At 46.6% G+C, this 27,767-nt stretch overlaps 2 protein-coding genes across 8 annotated transcripts in view; one reads left to right on the top strand and one right to left on the bottom strand.

Moving 5' to 3' along the window:
* Positions 1-781, top strand: part of Syt11 (synaptotagmin 11) — a 30,673-nt gene extending 29,892 nt beyond the window's left edge. For all 3 annotated transcript variants that reach the window (XM_059265622.1, XM_059265623.1, XM_059265621.1), the window contains one exon: positions 148-781. In XM_059265622.1, the coding sequence (XP_059121605.1) occupies positions 148-458 (311 nt within the window). In that variant the 3' untranslated portion in view covers positions 459-781. The remainder of the gene's footprint in view (positions 1-147) is intronic.
* On the bottom strand, positions 533-27,222 carry Rit1 (Ras like without CAAX 1). Of its 5 annotated transcripts, XM_059265626.1 has the most exons (7): positions 27,077-27,217; positions 26,599-26,743; positions 26,396-26,452; positions 17,960-18,033; positions 17,579-17,770; positions 2,411-2,512; positions 533-2,240 (listed from the first exon to the last, which is right to left on the bottom strand). In XM_059265626.1, exons 2-7 carry the CDS (start codon positions 26,702-26,704, stop codon positions 2,151-2,153), a joined length of 621 nt encoding a protein of 206 aa, XP_059121609.1. In that variant the 5' UTR covers positions 26,705-26,743; positions 27,077-27,217; the 3' UTR covers positions 533-2,150. The 5 variants fall into 5 exon arrangements, with proteins under 5 accessions (XP_059121609.1, XP_059121607.1, XP_059121610.1 ...); XM_059265624.1 differs by having other exon boundaries at positions 533-2,512; positions 27,077-27,222; XM_059265627.1 differs by lacking the exon at positions 27,077-27,217 and adding an exon at positions 26,920-27,038 and having other exon boundaries at positions 533-2,512.
* Between the last annotated feature and the right edge of the window lie 545 nt (positions 27,223-27,767).

Here is a 27,767-nt window from a genome sequence, read left to right as displayed (position 1 = left end):
TATGTAAATATCTGATATGGGACACCGAAGAGGTCGAGACCCACAGGTTGAGAACTGCTGTTTAGGTCCTAAACACAAAACCACCACACATAGCAGAGGACTGTGTCATAGGCCTGTCTCTCTTTTTCTTCTCTTTGGGGGCCTCAGATCCTTACGTCAAGGTGAACGTCTACTATGGCAGAAAGCGCATCGCCAAGAAGAAAACCCACGTAAAGAAGTGCACTTTGAATCCAGTCTTCAACGAGTCCTTCATCTATGACATCCCCACTGACCTCCTGCCCGATATCAGCATTGAGTTCCTTGTCATTGACTTCGATCGCACTACTAAGAATGAGGTGGTGGGGAGGCTGATCCTGGGAGCACACAGTGTCACGGCCAGTGGTGCGGAACACTGGAGGGAGGTCTGCGAGAGTCCCCGGAAGCCCATAGCCAAGTGGCACAGTCTGAACGAGTACTAATCCTTTCTCGCCTCCGACCCTGGGGCCAGGCTGGGGAGGCACGCGGCGGGCGGGGAGAGAGGTGGCAGAGAAGCTGACTCAAAACCTCATTTTAGTCGTAGAAGAAAATTTCTTACAAAACAAACCACACAAAGAACATCCTACTCCACACAGCTGCAGATCAGTTCTTAGCGTGAGGACTATTTTCTTCTTTGCAAGGCACTAGACGATCTTTTGTTTTTAAAATGAGGGGAGGGAGAGAAGGAAAGACCCCCACAGTCTATATATAACAATGTAACCTTATACTTGCATGTCTAATACAAACAAGAAATTAGCCTAACCGATGTCAAGTTGCAGATTTTAATCCATGAAAATTGTGTTTTGTGCCGAACTGTATTTGCTGATCCCCTGAAATTGGCCTCTTTTTATCGGGCTTCTCTGGGTTATTCCAGTTCCCCTTCATTGCAGAAGAAACGTCTGCTCTTGTAAAACCCCGTGTTCCCATCACGCCATCCTTTTTTCTATCACCTCTCGCTCGGGTCTCTGCTCTTTGGCCGAGTTCCAAGTCCAGAGGTCTATAGTAAGCAAAGTGGGGTTTGCAGGAGAAAGGGTCACTGAGAATGGGGTGTCTGCTGCAGGCAGGCGGTCCTGGTGATAGCTCTGGTGAGCAGGGCAGGCCTGGGAGGTGGAACCCGACGTAGGACTCGCTGACTTTCTTTCTCTGGAAACTGGGAGACCTCAGCTTCAACCAGAGGGAAGTCTCGATGAACACCGGCTGATCCCGAATGCTACTTGCAGGTCAGGGGACAAGGGGAGGAGGTCAGATATCCACCCAGAGGCTCTGGCGTCTCCTCAGGATGTAGATGCTGATGGAAGTTGCTTTGTTTCATAAGGAAACAGGCCTCAGAAATGACTCTCCCTGAGGTTTACAGTAACGGCTCTTAAGAAAGCTGAGTGGGGCTGAATAGGGAGATAATACGGATGCCTTCAGAGCCCTACTCTCCTCAGCAGCGAGCGCAAGGCTGGACAACTGAGAGTCTCACCAGGACAGGGCGGAGCTCGAGAGTTGTGTTGGAGCTCAGATCCAGGTCTCCGCACGGAGACTTCAGGAATGAGAGGAGAGCTTGGTGGGCAGTGCCTATTTTTAACAGCCTGAAGAGGACCTCAGTCAAATAAGAAGTAGCTTGATCCAGGGCCAGACAGAGGATCTGTAACTGAAGTGCCCACTTCCCTACAAGACCATCCCTTTCTAGCTTGCTTCTGAGAAGGGGTGGACAAGCCGAGTTTCCATGGAGAGGGTGTCGACACTGCCTTGGGTGTTCCCTTAGTGCTTGTAGGTTTGAATCCACTCTGCCCCCGCACCCATCCTTTTGGGTTTTTTTGTTGGTTTTGTTTTTCCTGCGGAATTCTTGGCAATGCAGAGCAGTCCTGGATAGGCAGGGAAACCCACTCTGCTCTTGCCTTGTCAGCCTTTATATCCCATGATCTGACTTCCTGTTTCGCCATCAGCTGGGACCCCACCACTAGTCTCCGTCCTTTAACCCATGGAATGTAAATACTGTATCATACGTAGAAGAAAATACTTTTTGTTTTCTAAAAAGGCATTTTGACATAGTTTAATGAAAACCTGGCAGGAGCATTCTTAAGCCCCATTAGGGAAAAAATTGAAATGGTTCCTCTTCGTCGCCTTAATGTGTAAAGATCAGAAGTCACTCAGCAGCTTTGTTTCCTTCCCAGAAGCAATGCTAAAGTGACAGGTGGAGTCTGGTCTCTGTCCTGCTGCGTGTGCCTCTGTAGCTCCTCCTGAGAAGTCGGGGACACAGCCTCACCCCACTCCTCCCTTCCCCATCTCCATGCAGCTCAACCCCTTGCATCCTCTGGGTCGACTGAGCAGTGGGGTGGTGGTGGGGGAGCCGGTACTTCCACAGGCTCGGGGCTGCCAGAAAAAGACAGTGCAGGATGCCTCCTCCTACCTCAGGCCTGATCCAGCGTGTCCTATAGCTTCTTAGCTGACTGGCTTTCACATCTGTTCTTTGCAGAGCTCGCTGATGTGGGCGGAGGCAAAGTGCCTCTTCCTGTCAGTGGAAAGACAAGAGAGTCACATCCTAGCTTTTGCACAAGGCACTTGTGGTTAGGAATAGGTTAGGGAACGGTCAGTCACTCCCGATTTCCCAGCAGCCAGTCCTCTGTAGATTTCTTGACTCTGGGACTCTGAGAGCTGTTCACGATATCTGAAGTTCCCCTTGTGAGTTCTTCCTTCTTTGCGTTCAGAGCCAGCCACGATGTGCGTGTTTAGGGACAGCGCTGTGCTAGAGGGCAGAGAACGGCTGTGTGGGACCAGGGGGACCGACGGAGGCGAGGGATCTGAAGACTTTCGACACTGGTCATGACGGTGGCATCGCCCTCACCACGATCCCTCCCCACACAGGTCGTCTTTCTTTACCTTGTGTCTTCTCTTGTAAAAATAAAACTCAAAATAAAAGTGTCAAATCAAAAAGAAAAAAAAAATGGAAAAAAGCTAACATGAACCGTGTGAAGTTGCAATAATGCTGTGACGCTCACCTGCAGTATGTAATGCTAACTTGTCTGTTGAACTCGTTAATGCGCCGTTACACACGTGCAGAATAAAGACTGATTCACATTAAACAGGCACAGTGGTGGGAGCCTGCTCTTCTGAAAGCGAGGTGGCTGTGGTTGGTGATAGGCACCCAAAGGGTGTTCTAGGCCAGAACTTCATGCATTTTTTCCCCTCACGACTCCTTTCATCTGGGAAACTGTTATGCAACTCTAGGTATACAGGCATATAAAATAGGTGTGATTTGTAAAGTCACAACCACCTGGAGAGAGGGTAGAATTTTTTTTTTGGTTTTAGATTTATGTTATGTGTAGGAGTGTTTGCCCACATGTATGTATGTGTGCTGTGTGTGCAGTACCCACAGAGGGCAGAAGAGGGAGGGTATCAGTTTCCCCAAAATGGAGTTCCGGATGGTTGTAAACCCCCAGATGGGTCGTCTGCAGGAGCAAGCAGCACCCTTAACTTCGGAGCCCTCTCTCCAGCCCCCAGATGGTAGATTTTAGTGCTGATAGCTAGTCTGTTCCTTTAAGTGAAGATATTTATTCCAAAATGAAACACTACTTCAGTGGCTTACTGAGCCTTGCCATATAGCTCAGCGAAGCCTGCCCACTCTCCTGAATTATTCCCGGAAAACTGACTTTTCAACATTATTCTATCTTTTTCCAAAGCCTCGGCCTGCTTTCCCTGGTGCTCGGGGCTTTCTCATTCTCTGAATTCCACTTCTCTTCTCCGCGGGCAGCTGCTCACGAAGGGCACTGTCATCCCCTCCCAGCTGCATGATCTGCACTTTTCTTGCCCTGTTGATTTTCTCTTAAACCCCGTTTCTATGTATTTGTTTGCTTTTTTGTTTTTCCAGACAGGCTTTCTCTGTGTAGCTTTGGCTGTCCTGGAACTCACTCTGTAGACCAGGCTGGCCTCCCAGCCTCCCGAGTGCTGGGATTAAAGGTGTGTGCCACCACTGCCTGGCTTCTCTTAAGCTCTTAATGAAATTGTCCCCCAGCTCCAAACAAAAACAACTAAAAAAACAAAAAAAAAATATTACCAGCTCTATTGATGGTCAGTTCTGTTCTCTCGTTCATTTTTTCTTTTTTTGGCAGTGCTGGTATCCCGATTTCTTCTACCTCTGGCCCTAACACACTTTACCTGCTAAATGACAGTCACCTCGACAGTGACATTGATAGCAAGAGTCCTACTTGGAGATGGCAGGCAGAGGGTAAGAACCCACCAAATGTCACACTAGTAAATGCACACTTACAGAGTCCAGGGCACTCTGTAGAAACAGGAGACAATCGCTGCAATACCCTGGACGGCGATACTGCAGAGATGGGCTGTGGGCCCATCCCAGAAGCCAAGTCTGCCTTCCCAAGTCTGGAGCGTGGAATGATTCACTCTTTTTCTTGGTTTGTTTGATTTTTTTTAGACTAGGCTGGCTTCACACTCAATCCTCCTGCCTCCACTTCCTGCCTGCGGGGCTTTCATCAGGATGATTCACTGTCCCTAATGTGCTGTGTGAGCATCGTCCCCACGAGGAAGGAGAAGGCGGGACCACAGAACACCTGTTCTTCCCAACCCACTCAAATAACTTTTGGTTTTCAGTTTTTAGTTTTAAGACAGGGTCTTACTCTGTATTCCAGGCTGGTCTCTAACTCAGAGCAATCCTCCCACCTCAGCTCCCTGAATCCTGAAATTACAGCTGGGCAAAACCCACCCCCTTTTGCTTATTTTTTTTTTTTTCTTTTGAGACACAGTCTCGCTATGTAGTTCTGGCCATCCTGAAACTCACTGTGTAGAACAGGCTGACCTCGAACTCACAGAAATCCTCCTGCCTCTGCTGGAATTGAAGGTGTGTGTCACCATGCCCAACTAATTTTTTTAAAGGACTGTGTTGGAGGAGAGAGACAGTGTAAGAGCACTGGATGCTCTTGCAGAGGACCAGGGTTCAGTCCCCAACGCCCACATGGTGGCTCACAACCCTCCATAACCCAGTTTCATGGGATCCAACATCCTCTTCTGACCTCTGTGGGCATCAGGCATGCTCATGCTTCACAGACATACGCTCGGGAGACAGAGGCAGGGGATGCTGAGCGCTCAGCTCGTCTGGGCTACAGAATGAGAAATGAGACTCATCTCACAGAAGCCAACAACCAGCCCCAAGACTGCATCGTGATTTCTCCTGGCGGGGGGGGGGACAAGGTAATACCATTCTCTAAATAATTTCTTCCAGGTTTCTGTTAATTTTCCTCTATAGTCTTGAGCTGGTCCAACATCTGTCATATGGATTTCTGAATTATTGACGAGAGGATGGGTCATCGTGGCTGAAGGACTGCCCTGGAGTTGAATGTCCAAGTATGGATTCTTGGAAAAGAAGTCAGGTCCTTGGAGAAGGACATGGATATGCTGGAAAGGAGCAGTGTATGTGGGTGGTCATGCATGATCATGGGAGACAACTCTGTTTCCTCCTGGGGCTCTTTATTTCTTTCTCTAAGGTATTTTTCTTGTCAGTTCCTCCCAAAGCCTCAGGAAGGACTTTCCAGCCTATGGAAGTCCTCACAATTGGTCTCATTGGCTTTCTGGAGCTTGTGGTCTACAGAGGCAAACAGCTAGTAATTGGAATCCTCTTTAAATGCTTCAAGAACAGTGATGTCATCCATGTAAACACCTCCCATCCCCCCCACACACATATACACACTCTCCTTCTTTCTTTTGGAGATGGGGTCTCATGAAGCAAAGCCGGCTCAGCTTGGAACTTCTGTCCTTACTGACTGAGTGCTGGGGGTACTGGCTTTTGCCCCATGGCCTGGCATCTTGTTTAATAATGACAGAAAATAATTGGCTAACGTGGATTGAATATTAATAGGCACTCTTTTGAGCACAAATACATATAAAATATTTAATCCTTATTTGCAGCCCTGATACGGGTAAAGTGTTGTTGTCCGTGTGCAACAGATGAGAAAACCCCCGCCCAGGAGGTTAATAGACTGCTCCAAGCTCACACAGCAGCAAGCTCACATCAGCAGCCAAGCCTGCAGCAGCCTCATCCCATTCCAGCTATGTTTGTGTGTGTGTGTGTGTGCGTGTGCGCACATACACGTGCCAGCATGCACACGAGGAGGTCTGTGGACAGCTTTTGAAAGTTGGTTCTTCTATTATGCATGTGGGTATTTTGCCTCCATGTATTGAGTACCGTGTATGTGCAGTACCTGAGGAAGCCAGAAGAGGGCACTGGATCCCCTGCAACTGGTTACAGAGGGTTGTGAACTGCAACTCGGATGCTGGAAATTGAATTTGGGTCCTCTGGAAGAGCAGCTGGTGCTCTTAACCGCTGAGCCATCTCTCCGGCCCCAGGGAGCTGGTTCCTCCTACCATGTGGTAGAAGCCTAACTGAAGTTGTCAGGTGTGGCAACAAGTGTCTTTTACCACTGAGCTGTCTCGAAGGCTCAGTTCCTGTATTTTTCAACCACCACTATTGGTGAACACTCAAGGGTAAGATACAAACTCTAATGGGGGAACCAGTGAGATGGCTCAGTGGGTAAAGTCGCTTGGGGCTACGCCGGAAGTGTCCTATCCCTGGAACCTACCGGTGGAAGGAGAAAGCTAACTCCATGTTTGTCTCCTGGCCTCTACATGTAAGTCATAACATACACACACACACCCAAAAGAGATAAACGTGATTTAAAAAAAAAAAAAAATGTAATGGGAACTAATGCCAATCAGGTTATACTTAAAATTCCTGTGCCACTGCCCTCAAGAATTTCCCCAGACAACTGTGGTAACAGACGTTGTGAACGCTCATGGTTTAGACTCACTTCCATCCAAGTGGCATTTAGTGACTGACCACTCACCAAGTGGCTGACCGTGGGTGGTCTCTCTCTCACTCTCAAGGAAGGATCCAAATCTCTTGTCAGATTTTGCATTTCAGAATTAGTGTTGCCCACGGCACAGAAGCCAAGCTCCGAGAGAACCGTGTGCTCGGTTCTAATCCATGTTCAATTCCTAGGGTGAACTTAACACCTGCAGGGTCTCCACAGAGCAGGAAGGCCACGGACACAACCTCCTCCCGGAAGTGGTTCAAAGCAAACACAAACAGGCTTCCTTTTCTCTTCCTTATTCTAAGTCCAAGTTACAGAAGAAGTTCGATCTAGGGCCAGGTGTGGAGCTCAGTAGGAGAGTGCATGCCCAGCATGTTGAGGCCCTGGGTTTGATCGCCAAGCCTGAAGCAACCAAAAGGAGTAAGCCTTGGGAGCTGGGAGTGTGGCTCAGTGGTAGGGCATTTCGTATGAGGTATTTGGATCCAAACCTTAGTTAGCACCACCACCTTGCAAAATTGGGTCTAGAGTTTGGGGTTTTGTGGTGATGCTGACAGGCAGGAAATATATCCGCTGCAGTGACCCACACATTCTCTAGGAAAGTGAAAGTTAAAATGGCCAGAAAGTCTGGCGCAGACTCCCAAAATGCTTCTTCATGTGTGTGCACAATTGTGTGTACAAGGAGTCCAGAGGTGAGCCTTGGGTATCATCCACCTTGTCTACCCGCCCACCTTTTGTTTTCAGGCAGGGTCTCTCACTGGCCTCACCAAGGCAGCTAGGCTAGTTGGCCGGGGAAGCCCTAGCACTCACCCATCTGTGTTTCATCAGCTCCAGCAATAAGTATGAGTTACCACGTCCAGGCTTTTGTAAATGTGGGTTTTAGAAATCAAACCCAGGTCTTCATGTTCATGCAGCAGACATGCTACCCACTGAACCGTCTTCCCAGTCCCCAGACACACTTCAGAGTAGGAAGGTGTGATGATGTCTTCCAGCCAGCAAAGACACTGAACTGGAGCACTCATTTATACTGAGCATGCGTCCCTGCCCCTGTTCCCTCCCCTACAGGGCAGAGGGAACATATCCGGTGGGAGACGTTAGGGAGCCAGCTGAATCTGAATGTATCTTGGCTCAGAGCATGCTGTACTAATCTCCAGCAATAAGGGCAGGAAATGCATTGTGTCCCCACCCCAGCAGCTTTTGTTCAGAAAACTGGATGACTTCATAATCCGATCATGTGTGCTGAGGAATGCACACACTGAACTTTTTCAAGAGAGATTGCTAGACAAAACTAAACTATGCCAGTAATTTTGTCTCAAAGCCAACTCATTTAAAAACTTGGTCAGCAATTTCAGAACACCTCAAACATTTAAGATCTTCCTGTCTCACTCTCTCTGGTGGTTTCCTTCATATTAAGATTTTTTTTTTCCGCTGGGTGGTGGTAGCTGCAGTGCATGCCTTTAATTTCAACGCTCAGGAGACAGAGGCAAGAGGATCTGAGTTCGAGCCCAGGCTGGTCTAAACAGAGAGTTCCAGGACAGTCAGGGCTACACAGAAAAACCCTGTCTTGAAATAAATAAATAAATAAATAAATAAATAAATAAATAAATAAATAAATAGAATTGTTCTGGCTTGTCCCCAGACCTCCAGCTTCCCTACTTGATCTGTCATGGTGTCATTCTTAAGTTATTATTCATTTCTTTATTCTGCAGTGGTGGAGCCTGAGCCCTGGTCCTAGACAAGTGTTCTATATTTAGCTAGGTCCCTACTCTTTAACTAAGTTGGCCAGGCTGGCCTTGAACTTGTGATTCTGGGTATTCGGATTACAGACGTATATATCAACATGCCCTTGTTTATTTGTTTGTTTGTTTATTTAGTGAGTCTAATATTGCTCAGGCTGGCCTTGGACTCACCACATAGCCGAGGATGATCTTGAATTTCTGATTCTTCTGTCTCTAGCCCCGCCCAGGAGGTCACAGGCACTCACCACTCACTATGCCTGGCTCTATGCCACGCTCCAGGTGGAATTCAGAGCCTCTGGCCCAATAGGCATCTGCTCTGTCAACTGAGCATATGTGCTCTGCTTCCCCAGCTCATCAGCAGCCTTCGGGTAAGGTGAAGGAAACAGAGGACTGTAAAGCTTGAGACTGAGCTAAGTAATTGACACTGTTTGACTATTTTGCTAAGAGCTCTAAAGGGTTCGCCAGTTCCGCTAGGCCCTAACCACTTCCCATGTTCCTACTAGAACAAGAAGCAAGTCAACTCAAGTCAATTGTGCCAAGGGGAAAGAGGATGTTCCTTCTGCTGAGAAGAACTCTGGTGGCAACTGTTTTCTTCACAGAGATGGTACAATCTAGCCCCAAAGAGCCACATGGCAGAGACAGTTTACCAAGAGCACAGGCATCATTCACATTCCACAATAGAAATGTCCTTTGTAGCACTGTGTTTCTACAGGCATGCTCGCTAACTGTGGATCCTGATTCAAATGACATCTACTTCATAATTCTTTTTTAAGATTTATTTATTTAGGATTCCTGAGAGCCTCCCCAGCACCCTGCCTCTTCCTATTCCCATGATGTCCTCATCTATCATGGTATCTTCCTCCCTGCCCTCCCACTGTCCCTGTTCCAGCTTGACCCTCCCATTTCCCTATGTTCTCATCCCCCACTCCTCGCCCTCTGCCCCCCCTCCCCCAACTCTGTCCGCTCATGTAGATCTCACCCACTTCTCCTTCACAGGATCATCCATGGGTCTTTCCCTGTTAGCTAGCCTCTCTGGAGCTGTGGGTTGCAGTCTGGCCATTCCTTCCCTCCCATTTAGTATCCACTTATGAGTGAGTACTTACTATGTTTGTCCTTCTGAGTCTGGGTCCAGAGGGTACCTGGATCGGTCTACTCTGGTGAGCAGCCTAGCAAATAACCTAACTGTCATCATAAAGCCTTTGTCCAGTGACTGAGGGAGGCAGATGCAGAGATCCACGGCCAGGCACCAGGCTGAGCTCTGGGAATCCAATTGATGAGAGAGGAGGGTTTCTGCATGCGAGGGACATTGAGATCATGATGGGAGAATGTGCAGAGATTACTGGCCACACCAGTGGAAAACCATGAACTGTGGAGTGATGGCTGTGGAGCCCCCATGCGACTGGACTAGGCCCTCTGGATACGGAAGACGGTTGTTTGGCTCGAACTGTTCGGGGGACACCCAGGCAGGGAGATCAGGATCTGGAACCCGGTGCCTGTGGTGTGACACCTTGCACAGCCTCGTTGCAGTGGGAAGGGACTTGGACCTGCCTAGGCTCAGTGTGCTGGGCTTTGCTGACTCCCCATGGGAGACCTCGATTTGGGGGATGTGGGGATGTGGGGTGGCTTGGGAGGGCTGGGGGTGGGAGGAGGGTCTGTGGATAGCATGTGGAGTAGAAAATTTCTTAATAAAGAAAGATGAAAAAAATTATTATGTATACAGTGTCCTGCCTGCATGTGTCCCTGCAGGCCAGAAGAGGGCGCCAGATCTCACTATAGATGGCTGTGAGCCACCATGTGGTTGCTGGGAATTGAACTCAGGACCTCTGGAAGAACAGCCAGTGCTCTTAATCTATGAGCCATCTCTCCAGCCCCCTATTTCATAATTCTTAGTAGGGAGAAAATAAAGTTAATTTGTACAGTGAGGGCATTCAGAGGTCTGGAGGGCAGAGTGAATTTACAACCTTCCTGGATCAGCCTCTGGAATGCTGGGATTACAGGTTCTACGTACCCCTAGGTGTTTTCCCTTTCCCCTCAGAGATGTAATCATTTCCAATAAAGGGGTCCTTCTGTGGAGACGTGCTAACACTTGAGTGTTCTGTACATGGTAGGGATTTTCAGGTTTTTGAGTCAGTATTTTCCAGAACACGGAATCTGATGGTATTTCACATTTTGGGAGGAGAGATGCTGACTGAACTTTGTACGTGCTGCGTAACTCGCTCTACCACTGAGCTACAACTGAGCCCTAATACCATTAAAACTTCCCCTAAGATACTTAAGATTTGTATTTACTCACTTGCAGGTGGGTGTGCATCAGGGCCACAGTGCACCTGTGGAGGTAGGAGGACAACTTGCAGCAACAGGTTCTTTCTATGGTGTGGTCCCAGGGATAAAACTCTGGTCCTCAGGCCTATTGGCAAAGGGTCTTGGGCCACTGAGAATCTTCCGGACCAAGATGGCTGGTTTTTTCATTTGTTTTTGACATTACTTTTTACCTTGTGTGAGCAGGGCTCATGACACAGCCCCGGAGGAAAACTTCCTGGTGGGCCCATGGAATCACACTCAGGCTAGAGGCATGGCTTCACCTTTACCCTCTTTTACCCACTGGACCGTCTCCCTGGACTGTGGCACTGCTATCAGGGGAAAGTGTAAGATATTCTGGCTTCAGCCAGGTCCACCTCAGTAGTTAGGATCTGAATTCTCTGACCTGGAAGGGCCCTTAAGAGGGCTTCACAGGTTTTGTCAATGGTGGGCTGAACTAGCTGTTCCAGCTCAGGATCAGCTCAGGCTTTTCAGAGATCTTCCAGGATGCTGCTCTGCTTTTCAGAGGTGTCCTTGAGTCAGTAGGAGGAATTGCCCTGTACTATTCCAGCTGCCTCTGCTGCTGAAAGAGATCTGGAGGACGCTCTCCAAGCACTAGACGACCTGCTGCTCAGAATGGGGGGTGGCTACAGACCTCTATAACCTCCTTCGGAGCATCTGGCTTTTGCCTGGACGCCACCTCTCAGGTCTCAGTGGAAGACACTGTCACACTAGCTAGAGGGTCTGGTTCCCAGAAGTTGAATCAGGTCCTTAAATCTACAGACTACAGCAAATGTGAAGCTGGAGTAGTGTGGAGACTCAAAGTGCAGCCTGCAGGGGGACATTCTAAAAAGAAGGGCTTGTGGAGATGGCTCAGTGGAAAAGGTGTTTGCTGCCAAACCTGAAAACCTGAGCTCAGCCTCTGGGACCTGCAAAAGGATGGATGGAGAAAATCAACTCCCGCAAGGCAGTCTCCGACATGTACCATGGCACATGCACTCGCACACACAAATAAAAAACTGGAAGGCACTCATCGCGCTAGTAACAAGTTCTGTAAAAAGTACTTTTTCTTCTAAAGATTCCAAACAAAAGAGGAAAACAAAAACCAAAACACCCGACACATTGTTTTAAGTTCTTGTATTGTGCTGCACAAGCTGCCTTCCTATACAAGTGCACCAGTGAAGATCTTCTTCCCAAGTGACACACAACACTTTGCTAATGTATCGGACTGAAAACATGTCTCCCTACTGACTATAAACAGCTAATTCTAGTGCTAGTTTCCGAAGGTTGTAATTACTAATGTTGTTTCAACACAAACAGTTTCAGTGCCTTTCAACTTATTCCTGAATCTTCTCTTCCAAGTTCCAGAGAATACTTGATTTTCATGCCTTCAGGTTGGACAATACTGATGACCTAAAGCTTGTGAGTTACCTTCACTCTGTGAGTGCTGAGGAGGTGCTCCAGCTCACACCGCTGCACCCCTGCAGCTGAGGAGGTGCTCCAGCTCACACCGCTGCACCCCTGCAGCTGAGGAGGTGCTCCAGCTCACACCACTGCACCCCTGCAGCTGAGGAGGTGCTCCAGCTCACACCACGGCACCCTTGCAGCTGAGGAGGTGCTCCAGCTCACACCACTGCACCCCTGCAGCTGAGGAGGTGCTCCTGCTCACACTATTGCACCCCTGCCGCTATCTAGCACCAGGAATACAATGCTCAATGGGAATTAAGGGACCATCTTAGGACGAAATGTCTCACAGGATAGCCTTAAAAACACTCACTGCTGTTCCCCTAGCACAGAATGCAACTTCCCTGTCTTATAGTACAGGCCTTTCTTTCTGGCAATGTTTTCTATTGCCATGACAATCTTGAGTCACTGTAGCTGTCAACTCCTTGCCTGGCACTGACGACAGCCCCGGAGATCATCAATAATAAGCAGCGAAGGCACTCAGTCTGAAAGTCCTTATCCAGGTGAGATACTCTTCAAAGAGATTGGTGCTGTATTTGGTCTCCATTTTGTTGCTTCTCCGAAATGTTGTGGGTTGCATAGACTTGAATTTGGGTCTTTCATTGTTTGATGGCTTGCATATTAAAAACACATTTTGAATAGTAGCAAAAGTTACTAGGACTTTCAAAAGACAACTACCCAAAATTATAAAAGTCCCAGCAATGGCTCCTCCTGAGAGCTGGGTCATCTGCCATTCCTTTAACAGGGGGAGCAGGAAGCTGAGTGGCAGCTTTGAAGCAGTGTCACCTGAGCCTCGAGTGACCACTCCACACTAGGATCTGACTCTCCTGAACATGTCTCACACAGCACACCAGACAGCTAGATAATCCTGACCCCAAGACAGAGAGCTCACCACTAATGGTTAAAGCTGTTTCCTCCAAGACTAGTGTCTCAACCACATTCGGGAGCAGTGGTATTCTCTAAGGCTGAGCACTGACAACTCTGAGGAACTCCTCAGATGATGAAACCAATTTACGTATGTGACTCTTCTTTTTTTTTTTTTTTTTTTTTTTTTTTTTGGTTTTTCGAGACAGGGTTTCTCTGTGTAGCTTTGCGCCTTTCCTGGAACTCACTTGGTAGCCCAGGCTGGCCTCGAACTCACAGAGATCCACCTGGCTCTGCCTCCCGAGTGCTGGGATTAAAGGCGTGCGCCACCACCGCCCGGCTACGTATGTGACTCTTAAAGCTTCAAGACTGGTCCATCAAACAGAAACACCACAGACCTTCACCACCTTCAGCAATGACTGCTGAGGTCCAGGGAACATCTAACAATTTCACTCCGACTCCTGATGCCTCTTCCCTTTGGACAACCCCATCAGTCTAAAGAAGGGCCTAAAAACCATCTGGGCAGGCCCAGTTTTTCAAAGGGGAAAGAAACCTGGATAAGGCATGTGGTATAGCTGTCCTAAGAAAGAACTTATTTATTTACTCATTTACTTATTTATTTATTTATTTTTGGTTTTGTTTTTCTGAGACAGGCTTTCATTCTGTAGCCCAGGCTAGCCTCAAACCCATGGCAATCCTCCTGCTTCAGCCTTAGAAGGATACAGCAACGAGCTACCATGCCTCGCCCAACAAAGGGTTTAAAGAAGAATCGCGTGATCTTGTAATGGTCCCAGAACCAGAAGCTGTTCTCAGAGTGTGCCAGCCTTCAAAGGTAAAGAAGGGCAAGGCCCTGGAGGAAGAGTCAAGTGTGTCAAGGAGAAACCTCCATTCTGTTTCTGCTTCTGGCTCTCTTTACCTCCTGAGTGCCTTTGGTCAAATGTGCAGTTCTGAGGCTCCTTGTGGGAACTCTGCTGACCCTGGAAGTTTCCAGCCGTCTTCTGTGTGGATACGGCGGTATCTCCCTAAACCTTATCCCTCCATAATCTATGACAGGAGTCCATTCCACAGACACCGACTCACCTTTAGCACCAATCTCTTTAGCATTAGTTTCCCTATTCGGTTTTTGCTCTGTCTCCAAGATGTACAGTGTGGGAAAAGAAGGCCGAGGTCCTTCTGGGAGACAGACCCAGGGAGCTCAAGTTGAAGGTCGGCGAGGAGCATACAGCACGAAGCTCCTTTTGTAAACACAGTCAAGTGCACACGGTATACACAATCTCCTGGGCATAAATGATTTACACAAACTAATTTACATCAATAACATAACCAAAACAATGGCAGACCAAATTCTAATGCGACGATGAAGGAGCAGACAGAGCTCTGATGGGTTAATAAGTCAGAGTCATAAGACAGGGCTTTCAATAGTGAATCATTGAAAACTCCTAGTGGCCATGTCCCCTCACCAGTGACATTTAGAACAGTGGAGAGGGAGCAAACAGCATGCTCATTATTGCAGATTGCTGGACTGCTCCGAGCAGCGCCGCAGTTCACAGAACACGCTTCACACTTCCCTCAAGTTACTGAGTCTTTCTTCTTCCTGAACGGTGACTTCAGCCTCTTCCATACGCTGCTTTTGGGTTTAGACTTTTTCTCCATGGCCAATACTAACTCCTTTTCTTTCTTACGTATCTCCCGTACAAGAGCATGGAAAACGTCATCAATGTAGTAACGATATGCAGCAGAGGTCTCAAAAAAGGGACAACTGAATTCTCTCGCCAGAGACAATCCCTCCTCCTTGGAGACCTTCAAAAGCACAAACATGAGAAAGTGTAGAGCGTACAGCGGGCAGCAGTGACAACTGTGGGGAAGAGTAACTGGGCATCCCCAGGACAGAGGTCCCCGCTGGAGAGGGCAGCAGAGAACACAGGCCCGCCTGTGGGACTGACGTGCCACGGAGTGCACTGCATGACTCCAAAGCACATGATTCTATTTCCAGATTTTTTTTTTTTTAAAGACTGAGTCTCTTTTAGTCCAGGCTAGCCAAGCATGACTCTGAACTTACAAGTCTTCCATCATCTACCTCTGGCATGACTGAATTACAGGAATGTGCCACCATGCCTGGTTTTATGCAGTGTTAGGGACAAGGCCCGCATAATTTTGTTAAATTGTTTTTTCAAGACAGGGTTTCTCTGTGTAGCCCCAGCTGCCCAGGAACTTTGTTTTGTAGATCAGGCTAGTCTCAAACTCAGAGCTCCATCTGCCTCTGTCTCACACCCAGCTTCCTGCATGTTAAGCAGACACTCTACCAACTCAACTACACATCAGCCCGCCTTTCTTCTTTTCTGAGACAAGGTCTCTCACTGGCCTGGAGCTTGCCACGCTGGCAAACCCCAGGGCTCTGCCTGTTTCCATCTCCCCAGTGTTGGATTATAAGCACACACCACCATGCCTGGCTTTAAAAACTAACAAAAAACTAGAGGCAGGAGGATCTCTGTGAGTTCGAGGCCAGCCTGGTCTACAGAGTGAGTCCCAGGAAAGGCACAAAGCTACACAGAGAAACCCTGTCTCGAAAAAACAAAAACAAAAACAAAAAACTAAAACCCAGCAGGGCAGTGGTGATGCACAGCTTTAATCCCTCACTCAGGAGGCAGAGGCAGGTGGATCTCCGTGAGTTCAAGCCTGGTCTACAGAGTGAGTTCCAGGACAGCCAGGGCTACATAGAGAAACCTTGTCTTGAAAAACCAAAAGAATAACAACAACAACAAAAAAAACAAAAAAAAAAAAAAAAACCAAAACTGAACTCAGGCCCTCTTACAAGCACTTTCCTGACTAAACTGAGTTCCCTTTCAAGGTGACTTTTTGGAACAGATATCAAGCAATATCAAGTAAATACAGATATTGATAATGATAGCTTTCTTTATACTTTTGCTTTTTTTGTTTGTTTGTTTGTTTTTTGAGACAGGGTTTCTCTGGGTAGCCCTGACTATCTGGGAACTCACTTTGTAGATAGACCAGGCTGGCCTCAAACTCAGAGATCCACCTGCCTCTGCTGGGATTAAAGGTGTGCGCCACCACCGCCCAGCCTTATTTATATTTTAGATTATGATTATTTTATGTGTATGGCTGCTTTGCATATATGTATGTCTGTGTACCATGTACATGCCTGATGCCCTTGGAGGCCAGAGTTATCAGATCCCCTGGAACTGGGGGTACAGATGGTTCTGAGCCATACCACGTGGGTACTGGGAATGGAGCATGAGTTCTCTGCAAGAGCAGCTGGTGTTCTTAAATGTTTAGTTAGCTCTCCAACCTGAAGTTTTAATTAGTTTTATTTTATTTTATTGTTTTTTTCCAGACAGGGTTTCTCTATGTAGTTTTGGTGCCTGTCCTGGATCTTGCTCTGTAGACCAGGCTGGCCTCGAACTCACAGAGATCTGCTTGCCTCTGCCTCCCAAGTACTGGGATTAAAGGTGTGCACGCCACCGCTGCCCAGCCTAATTTTATTATTTTTAAAGTTCTTATTTATTTGTGTGTATGTGTGTACAATATGTGTGTGAGGCCTGAATGCCCCCAAGCACATGTGTGAAAATCAACAGACAACTTTGTGGAATTGATTCTCTTTTATCTTTATGTGGATTTTAAGGATTCAGGTTAGCCACTGGGTTTACAAGGCAAGCAAGCACCTTTACTACTGAGACCTCTTGTTAATAAAAGCTACTTTTAAATTTTTTTTGCAGTAGGGGTTGGAGAGATGGCTCAATGGCTGGGAGCGCTGGCTGTTCTTCCAGAGGACCCGGGTTCAATTCCCAGCACCCGCATAGCCACTCACAACTGTCCTTAACTGACCTGACACCTTCACACAGACATTCATGTAGGCAAAATACCAATGCATATAAAATAAAAACAAATAAATTTAAATTTTTTTTTTTTTTTTTTTTTTTTTGCGGTATTGGGGATTGAACCCAGGCCCCTGTGTATCTAGGCTCTACCAACTAAACCACATCCAAACATCATTTCTGAAGATTTAGGAAACTAACAGCTCACGATTCTTTACTTGATGAGTATTCTATTGGCATCTCTTTGTTTGTTAATCGACTGAAGGGCTGAGCCTAGGTCTACACAGCCTAGGCTGGCCTCATATGTATGGCGATCCTCGTGCCAAGCCTGCTAAATGCTTAGCTTACAGGTATAAGACACACATAGCTTATTATGTGTCTAAAATCCTGTGCACTGATTTCTAAAAATCCAGATTTTACCTATAATAATAGGTAAATTAATAGCTAGAGGGACATTTCCAAAGCTAGGGAGAGGCTAACTGTCACTTTCTATTTGAAGGCAAAGCAATCAATCTTCAAGAAACCAGTGACCACCCATGCTGTTACAGGCCGTCCTTCTCACCTGTCTCAGCTGCTTCAGGTCGGACTTGTTTCCCACAAGAACCACGGGTGTGTCATCAGTGCGTCGGACACGGTAAATCAGTTGTTTAAACTCCCGAACTTCAAGGAAACTTCGACGGTCCGTGATTGAGTAACAGATGATAAACCCTTCTCCTGCCCTCATATACTGATCCCGCATGGCTGTAAACTCCGCCTGGAGGGAAACAGAGGCCCATAATGTATTGCTGCAACCTGGGCCAGCGCACACCCTGGCTACTTTGAAGAAACAGCATGTCTATTACCTGCCGTCCTGAGGCAGCGCATGAAAAACTAATAGAGACAAACTGGTTGATACTGTCGGCAGAAGGCTGTCCCCCTTCCTGGAGGTTCTGGGGTTTAGTACCTGTCCAGCTGTATCCAGAATGTCCAGATTGGCAGGCTCGTCGTCGATGCGGATCCGGATCTTATACGCGTCTTCTACAGGAGGGAAGGACACACGTGTAGGAAGAAGTAAGGATCTGAAAACCCGTCCTACAAAAGCAGCGGTCCCACCCAATTTTATGTACTTACTTATTTACTTATTTATGTACTTACTTATTTTGGTAGAGCCAGACCTCCAATCCAGGGTTCAAATGTTAGGTAGTGTTCTACCACTGAGCTGTATTCCCAGGCTTCATGTTTTTTCATTTGCTTTTCATGTGTGTGGTATGCACACTTGTAAACGTATGAATGCTTATATGTGTGCAGGTGCACGTGTGTGGAGACCCAGGGTTAGTGTTGGGTCTCACTAGGCAGCTTGCTCACTGAAGCCTCTGTCTCTGACTTTGGAGGCGGGAATTACCTGTATTCTGGGGATCTGAAATGCAATCTGCTTCTAGCTTATGCTCTAACCCCCAAGCCATCTCCCCAGCCCACCAATTTCTTTTTAAAATGTTATTATTAGTGGCGTGTATGTGTGTGTATGGTATATGTGTGTGTACATGCATGTGAAGGCCAAGGGTCAACTTTATGAAGTCAGCCTTTTCCTTATACCTTTATCTGCGGTCTAGGGATGGAAATCAGGTCACTAGGCTAGTAGGGCAACTCTTTACCTGTTGAGCCATCTCATTGGCTCCTAAGTTGTTTTTATGTGCTTAACTTTCTCAGGATGCTGTAAATTCATCAAAATATATAGATTAGTGTATACAATAATGTTTTCCTTTGTTCATGGGTGGTCATGTATCTTTTTGTTTTTGTTTTGTTTTTTTGAGACAGAGTTTCTTTGTGTAGCCTTGGTTGTCCGAAAATTAGCTCTATAAACCAGGCTGGCCTTGAACTCACAGAGATCCGTCTGCCTCTGCCTCCAAAGTACTGGGATTTAAAGCGTGCACCACTACCCAGCATGGTCATGTTCACAGCTATAAACCTAAACCTAGAAGTTAATTCTAAGCATTTGAGAAGCAGAGGCAGGAGGATCTCTTTGAGTTCGAGGCCAACTTTGTCTACGTTCTAGGTCAGCTCAGCTACAGCTACCAAGGGAGATGCTGTCTTAGAAAGAAAGGAAAGAAAGAAAGGAAGGAAGGAAGGAAGGAAGAAAAAAAGAAAGAAAGAAAGAAAGAAAGAAAGGAAGGGAAATGAGGGGCTGGAGAGATGGCTCAGCGGCTAAGAGCACTGACTACTCCTCCAGAGGACCCGGGTTCAATTCCTAGACCCCAAATGGTGGCTCACAGCCATCTGTAACTCCAGTTCCAGAGGAACCAACGCCCTCTGTAGGGAATGAATGTGGGTACCAGGTACATACATGGTACACAGACATACATGCAGGCGAAACACACATACAGATAAAATAAATATTTAAGAAAAAGAAAGAAAAGGATTGTCTTGGTCACTGTGCTGTTGCTGTGAGGAGACACCACAACCAAGGCTCTTATGAAAGAACGCATTTAATTGGGAGCTTGCTTACAGTCTCAGGGGGTTAGTCTGCTATTACCATGGCAGGGAGCACGATGGCATGCATGGTGTTAGAGCTAAGAGCTACACCCTGATGCACAGGCTGAGAGAGAGCGAGCAGAGACTGGGCCTGCCAAGGGCTTCTGAAACCTCAAAGCCCACCCTTCTTCCTACAAGGCCACGCCTCCTAATCCTTCTAATCCTTTCAAACGGTTCCACTCCCTTGTGACTAAGCATTCAAATACATGAACCTGTAGGTGTCATTCTTATTCAAACCACAAGAATTCTGAAAGAATTTCTTTTAAAATATTATGCCAGGGGCCAGAGGAATTGGCTCAGTTGGCAGTGCTCAGCAAAGCCAACCTGGCAACTTGAGTTAGAATCCTGGAACCCACACAAAACTAGGACAGCACAGAACCCTCAACGCTTTCCTTTGACTTTCAAACATGTGCTGTGGCATATATACCCACACACACACCATGCACACACTAAAGGAAGATTTTAACTGCTGAGCATAGTGGTGCATGCTTTTAGTCTCAACTATCATTTATTAAAGTATATGTAAGGCATTAGGCTAAGTAAATTGTATACATGAAATTACTTAATAGTCACAATAATCCAATATTTACCCAGTATTATTATTTCCATTTTACAGCAAAAGAAGGTAGGCAAGGTATGGTGGCACACATCCTTAATCCCACCACCAGGGGGGCAGGCAAGGCGCAGAGGCAGGCAGATCTCTGAGATCAGGGAGATCTCTGAGAGTTTAAGGGCAACTAGAGTTACAGGTGAGACTGTCTTAGAAAAGAAAAAAAAACTTAAAAAAATAAAAGGCTGATGTCTTCTTTAAACTGCAGTTAATTGGTGATGGAGCCAAGATTAAACCCAGGGCTACTGTGCACAGCATATGCTACAGTTCTCCTTTATAGCTCAGCCCAGAGTGCTGGTTTTAAAGGCTGGAGTCCCCATGCCTGGACACTCTGTAAAGACTTACATATTTTTGTTTTATGCATATGAGTGCTTTGGCTGAAAGTGTACTATGTGTGTGTTTGATGCCCAGAGAGGTCAGAAGAGGGCATCAGATCCCCCGGAACAGAGTTATAGATGGTTGTGAGCTGCCATGTTGGTGTAGGAAACCGGATCTGGGACCCTGCAAGAACAGCTGGTGTACTATGAAGTATCCCTCACAACTTTACTATTTTCTAGAAAATGTCCAATCCCTTCATAGCAAAACCAAGTTCTTTTCTGCATATTAGTGTTAGTTGTAATACTGGGGATTAAACTCAAGGTCTTAAGCATGTGATGCAAGCATGAAATATCTTTAGCCCCGTTTAAAAATTTTTAATTTATTACTTTTTTGTTGTTTATTTTTTGTTTTTGAGATAGAGTCTTACTATGTAGCCCTGGCTGGCCAACTTGATACATACACCAGGCTGGCCTGGAACTCACAGAAATCTGCCTGCTCCTGCCTCCTAATACTTTTTCTTCCTTAAAGCATTAAAGACAGAATCTAAGGGCTCTGAGAGACAAGCGCTCTACCACTTTGATATACAGGCACCTCTTTCTCACTTTGCTTTGCTCTGAGACAGGGTTTCACCCTGGAGCCCTGTCCAGTCTTTAGAGTGTGGTCATCCTCTTGCCTTGGCCTCCTAAATGCTGAGAATACAGCTGAGAGCCACTATGCCAGGCTCTTTTTACTTTTGAGAGGTCTCATTAAGTTGATCAGGCTAGTCTTGAACTCAGTCTGTAGACCAGGTAGTCCTTGAATTTGTGACCCTCCTGCCCCAGGAACTAAAAAAAACATTCCAGGCCTGTGGCCTCCAGCCCAGATATATTTTATTTTTGAGACAGGGTCTTAAATAAATTGTCCAATCTAGCCCTTATACTTACATCCTTCCTCAGCAGATAAGATTTCAGGCATGTCCCACAACAGAGTTGGAAGTTAGGTAGAGTTGTGTATGGCTATAACCCTAGGACTTAGGAAGTGAAGGAGCAGAGTCAAGAGTTCAAAGTCATCCTCAGCTACATAGTCAATCAAGGCCAGTCTGACCTACATGAGATCCTGACTCAACTCTTACCCTAAATACTACCCACTACCAAAACATAAAGAAACGAGGTCTCAGCCGGGCGGTGGTGGCGCACGCCTTTAGTCCCAGCACTCGGGAGGCAGAGCCAGGCGGATCTCTGTGAGTTCGAGGCCAGCCTGGACTACCAAGTGAGTTCCAGGAAAGGCGCAAAGCTACACAGAGAAACCCTGTCTCGAAAAACCAAAAAAAAAAAAAAAAAAAAAAAAAAAAGAAACGAGGTCTCTATGTTTTCCAGCTGGCCTTGAACTCTTGGTGCCAAGAGATCCTACTGCCTCAGACTTCCAAGTACTGGGCCTATAGGTACATGCTAGCACACCTACCTTCTTTAATGTAGATGTATACTAATCTTGGAAAATACAGGAAAGTAAAAGAGAGAAAAAAAGCCCATTCAATATTTTCATCACTTAAAATTAACTGGGTGCTGGAGAGATGGCTCAGAGGTTAAGAGCAATGGCTGCTCTTCCAGAGGTCCTGAGTTCAATCCCCAGTAACCACATGATGGCTCACAACCATCTATAATGAGATCTGGTGCCCTCTTCTTGCATGCATACATACATGCAAACAGAACACTGTATACATAATAAATAAATAAATCTGTAAAAAAAAAAAAAAAATAACTGCCACACATGGTGATACAGGGCTTTAATCCTAGAACTCGGGAGGAAAAGGCAGGCAGATCTCCGAGTTCAAGGCCAGCCTGGTGTACAGAGCAAGTTCTAGGACAGCCAGGGCTACACAGAGATAAACCAAAAAACCAGCCACATGCATCCCAAGATATTTCCTCTTAACATTATGAAATTACATATTTTTTCTTTTTTTTGGTTTTTCGAGATGGTTTCTCCATGTAGTTTTGGTGCCTTTCCTGGAACTCACTCCAGGAACAGCCCGGCCTCAAACTCACAGAGATCCGCCTGCCTCTGCCTCCCGAGTGCTGGGATTAAAGGCGTGCGCCACCACCGCCTGGCTTAAAATTACATTATTTAATGGGTTCTGTGTACACGTGGGCACACAAATGCCACACAGTGCATGTGAAGTTCAGAGGACAACTTTCAAGTGTTGGTCCTCTCTTTCCACCATGTGAGACTCAAGGATGGAACTCACGTTATTAGGGCTTGGCAGTAAGCACCTGGTGAGCAAACTCGCCAACCCTTGACACAGCATGGCGACAGGGTGAGAGGACCTGCAGGAATTGCTCCTTTCCTTCCATCATGTGAGGTACTGGGATCAAACTCAGGTCAGACGTGGTGACAGGTGCCATCTCACAGGTCCCCAACATTAGATTTTAATTTCAGTCACATATATATGTGCTTATGTGTTCGTATGCTGTGGAATAATCCTTTTGTACACTGTGTGAATATATGTTGCTGTGATTGGTTAATAAAGAAGCTGACTGGCCAAGAGCTGAACAGAAAAAAGTTAGGTGGGAAAAGCCAAAATGAGAATGACGGGATGAGGAAGGGTGGAGTCAGAGAAGTCTTGGGCCAGATGGAGAATAAGTCGGACACACAAAATGGGATAAAGGTAAACACCACAAGCGTCAGGGCAGCACACAGATGAATAGAAATTGGTTAAGTTGTAAGAACTAGTTAGTAACAAGCCTGAGCTATTGCCTGAGCATTTACAATTTATATTAAGTCTCTGAGTTGGTTATTTGAGAAATGGCTGCCAGTTATTTGGGAGCAGGTGGTTGGGACAAGAAATCTCTGCTTACATAAGTATACACATATACGCATTTACAGTGCTCAAGACACATGAGCATTTGCTGCTGAATCATACAATACTGTCAGAGAGCAGCAGAATAGGGTAAAAATGTACTGATTTATTTTATGGCTCCTGCAGATGACCTGGGTTTGGCTCACAGCACCCACATGAGAGCTCACAACTTTAACTCCAGTTCCATGGGATCCAAAGCCCTTCTTCTGCCTCTGCAGGCACCGGGCAACTGTGGTGTGCAGACACACATACAGGAAAACATCCATAACCATAAAATAAAAATAAATCTTTTTTAAAAAGGCAGTTTATGAGGCAGTGGGTATAGATCTGCAGTCGGGTACTCGCAGAATATACATAAGGCCTTGAATTTAATGCACAACCCTGCAGACAAACCAATGAAACCTTCTTGGGGTGAAAAAAGTGTGAGGTTTACATTAAAAATAAGAGAGCTGGGGATGTAGCATGATAGTCACGTGCTTGTCTAGTATGCCCCAAGGTCCTGGGTTCAACCCCAAGCACAACGAATAGTGTTTAACATCACTTACAAAAAAATTAAATACAAAAAGAAATAAGGGATTGCTTCTGGAGTTCTTTTGGTTTTTATTTTGTTTAAAGATTATTTGTATTATTACATATGTGCATGACTCTGTGTGTGTGTGTGTGTGTGTGTGTGTGTGTGTGTGTGTGTGTAGAGATCAAGAAGACACCTGTGTAGAGTCAGGTCTCTCCTCACACCTTTACATGGGCTTTGAAGAAATTCAGGTCACCAGGCTTTTGGGGAAAGCACCTTTCCACCGATGCTAAGGTGGTGGTAATAGCTGTAGATTTTTGTTTTCAGCGAAGGAGACCTGGAAAAAGTCGGATTTCCTTCTTCTTCAAGTTTCAGACGGTGCATGCTCCTCAGCCTCAGGGCCCTAACTCTCTCCTCTAAAGTTCCAGAGTCACACTGCCTTCTTCAGTGGCCACTTCACAGATCCATCCCAGTTTGTTCCTACGGTTTGTGCAGCTCACATCTCAAACGTGTGACGATCAGTGAACTAAACTCTACTACACATTAACTGCCATGTTAAAACCAAAGACCATCAGTGGCACTTGTGAACCAAGTGGAGATGAGCTCTGGGCAGTTGGTCAGGATTATAACACAGGACAGTAACACAGACAGCATCATGGATATGACAAAAGAAAATTTTGCCTATTTTGATAGTTCTAAAAACCTACAGAGGAGAATAAAGAAGGTGTAGGAATATATCTACCCTCCTACAAAAGAGTGAAGTTAGGACATGGGCCACTAGACCCTGAGGCCTGGGCTCAGGGTCTCAGTTTCCAGCCCAACTGAGGTGATCATGTGACATTTTCTAGCCAATCTCTAGGTGTGGCTGGTTCTCACCACAAACAAGGGCAGAATAATGAGGTGGGTGTGGTAGGCTGTCAGGCAGGCTTCCCACACTCAGGAGCCAGCAGTGCAGGAGGGCAGGGGTGGCAAACACATCCTGCCAGGCGGAGGACAGACACTGACCCCGCCTGGCCACCGAGCACAGGCAATGTCTCTGTAGTGAAGCATCACGAGAACTGAGACAACTCTGAACTTGGGCTCTGTGCTAGAGGCCATGGGTGGGTGGCCTAGAGCTACAGCTTGGAGCTAAGTAAATGACCCTAAACCCTGAACTGACTGACTTTATTCGGAGTTCCCACAGCACAGGTTCAATCTCTGAAACAATGTTCTAAAGTTGATATAGCAGAGCTAGGATGCAACTCGGTGGGTGGTACAGCATGTACTTAGCCTGACCCCTAAGCACAAAAAATAACAACTCCCATACACTGACAAGACGAATGTTCCCATTTTCCCCAAACCCACAGAAGCAGATGTTAAATAAAATGACCACAGCCACAGAACGGCAGGCTTTTGTTTTTCTTTTGACAGAGGATCTCACTAGTATTCTTGGCCAGCCTAGAACTCTTTATGTAACCCAGACTGGTGATGAATTCACATTCCTCTTGCCTTTGCTTCATGCTGGGATTACAGATGTGTGCCATCACTCCCAGCTAATGGCAGAGCTTTGGTCCCTCCTCAGCCCTACTTTTCCTTTATCTAATCACTCAGAAGCGAACTGCTGCTGGGTGGTGGTGGTGGCACACGCCTTTAATTGCAGCAGAGGTAGGCGGATCTCCGAGTTCGAGGTCAGCCTGGTCTACAGAGTGAGTTCCAGGATAGCCAGGGCTACACAGAGTAACCCTGTCTCAAAACAACAACAACAACAACAAAAAACACAAACAAACAAACAAACCAAAACTGCTTCCTTATGATTTAGGGGTGAGGAACATTCTTAGTCTACAGAAAATAGCAATTAATAACAACAACAACAATACAACCCACACACTATAGAACTGGGCATGGTGGCTCATGCCTGCAATCCCAGACTAAGGCAAAGGGAGTGCTATGTGTTCAAGGCTAACTTGGGCTCAACCTTTAATCAAGAGAAAACAATACAACTTAAAACAAACACCACAAACCAAGCTGGGGATACAGCACAGTGGTAGAAGCCTTGCCCGGTAAGCTTGGTTTGAAGTCTCAGGTTCAATCCCCAGTGTAAAAAAAAAAAAAAGACTGATTTACTCTATTGGCACTCTACCAACATTTGACAGCCAAAGATTACAAAGACAAAGAAGACGTTGCTATGTAATGAGCTGCAGGGATAAGGAAATAAACGAAGAGCTTCCAGTGGAAGTCTGCTCTAAGAGGTCAGCAGGCTGGCTCTACGTGTTTTTCTGCTTCCTTTTGTGGAAGTTCAAATCAGCTGACTCATACTAACAGGGATAGTCTCATGTCAGACCCTTAGAAGTGATAGCAAGAAGAGGTTTCGTCGAGTAGCCTGTGGACATGCCTTTAATCTAACAATACAGAATACATCCATTAAAAAAGACAGTTCGTCTATTAATGCTCAACCTAACCCCAGGACTAAGGATGGCGCATATGTACATGTGAAGTCTCCGGAAAAAATACTCAACTGTTTATCCTTGTGTCTAAGTAAGAATCACATACACAAACACGTTAATCTATTAAGATACTTTCACAGGACGTACCTGGAAATAAAAATGAGGATCGGACTTACCAATGGTGGGGTCATGGTCTTCTGGGAATCGGTGGCTGATGAACTGCATCGTCATGGCTTCAAAACAAGAAACGGAACTCAGGACGGTGACCATCAAGTACGTCAACTACCAACTGTGCACAAGAGGCTGCACCCGTCTGGCCTGGGGACTGGTCCCTAGGGCGCTCTGCAAACTTTGCTGTCCAATGGAAAAGGTTACCTACCACTCTTCCCAACGCCACCAGCGCCCAGCATCACTAGTTTGTATTCCCGTGATAGCGCTGCAGGGCTGCTACAGCTGCCACCAACTGGGCGAGCTCCAGAATCCATTGTCCTCTTGAGCAGTCCTGGGCCCCTGGGAAAGGCCTCCTAGAGAAGGCACAAAACACTCAATTTAGGATGGAGACGCTCGCCACAGTCTAGGAGCCTCAGCCTCCCCAAACACCGCGGCCTATCCTGCTCATTGCGGAACACTGAGAAACCCATGTCTTCTCCCTCCCCCGTTAGTCTCAGTCCTAAAACACATCATAAATTTCTAAACTTACTTTTTCCAGAAAGATTAAAGAGAACTTGGACTTCTCTTCAGATTGAGGCAGTGGAGCAGTGAGGAAGGAGCCGGATGAGTGCTGAGGGCTGGCTGCCTGGCACCGCCAGGTCTTCTCCGGGTTGCCACCCCACCCCTCAAGCCCCGTCCCTACTCACCTGTACCTCTGAAGTCAGTGCTGAGTCCGGGTTGCAGCCCGCGTTCCTTCCCGAGCGGCGACGCACAGCCCAGTGCCCCGCCCGGGTCCAGGAAGATGGCGCCGGTGGGCGGGGCGTGACGCTGGAGCCCCGCCCACAGCCGACAGAGACTGTTCCACCCCACGCCTAGTTCTGACTCGCAAAGCCCTCTGGTCACGTACTATTTCTCAAGGCTTGCACGTACGTAAAATGGGTGTTCCACTAACCGAAACAGAAACCTTTAAAGTGAGTGAGTAACTTAGGGGAAAAGACAATCTGTCACCAGGTGTACAACAAAAACACCCACATTTCCTCATTCTTACCAAAATACAGGATTTCATTTAGGGTAAGTATGGTAATTGCTACATAGCGGTGTTTTCTTTTTCCAAAAAAGCTGTCACATCTAGAGTTCTTGGAACCAAGACCAGATGTTCTTAGCACCCAGTTATTCTAGTTGGAGTACTCTATTTCAAAAATATTAAGACAGCTACAAGCCAGGTATGATGGCACATGTCTATAAACCCAGCATGAGAGGTGGTGTTGGCAGCAAGCAGATCAAAGGTCAGTCTTTTTACATACTAAGTTCCACATTACCTGGGCTGCATGAGACTCTCTTAAAAGCAGATCTCTGTAGAGATTATCAGTAGTTAAAGCACTTGTTGCTTTTGCATAG

Source organism: Peromyscus eremicus, chromosome 6, assembly GCF_949786415.1.
Source record: "Peromyscus eremicus chromosome 6, PerEre_H2_v1, whole genome shotgun sequence".
NCBI lineage: Eukaryota > Metazoa > Chordata > Mammalia > Rodentia > Cricetidae > Peromyscus > Peromyscus eremicus.
This window is presented reverse-complemented; position numbering and strand designations above follow the sequence as displayed.

Bases quoted from the DNA above. Each gene is read 5' to 3' on its own strand.
- Rit1 (XM_059265624.1), bottom strand. From the start codon at position 26,704: ATGGATTCTGGAGCTCGCCCAGTTGGTGGCAGCTGTAGCAGCCCTGCA. The intron at 18,034-26,395 runs GTAAGTCCGATC...TCCCTCCTGTAG, and splicing joins AGACCATGACCCCACCATTG to AAGACGCGTATAAGATCCGG. The intron at 17,771-17,959 runs GTACTAAACCCC...GTTTCCCTCCAG, and splicing joins TTCTGGATACAGCTGGACAG to GCGGAGTTTACAGCCATGCG.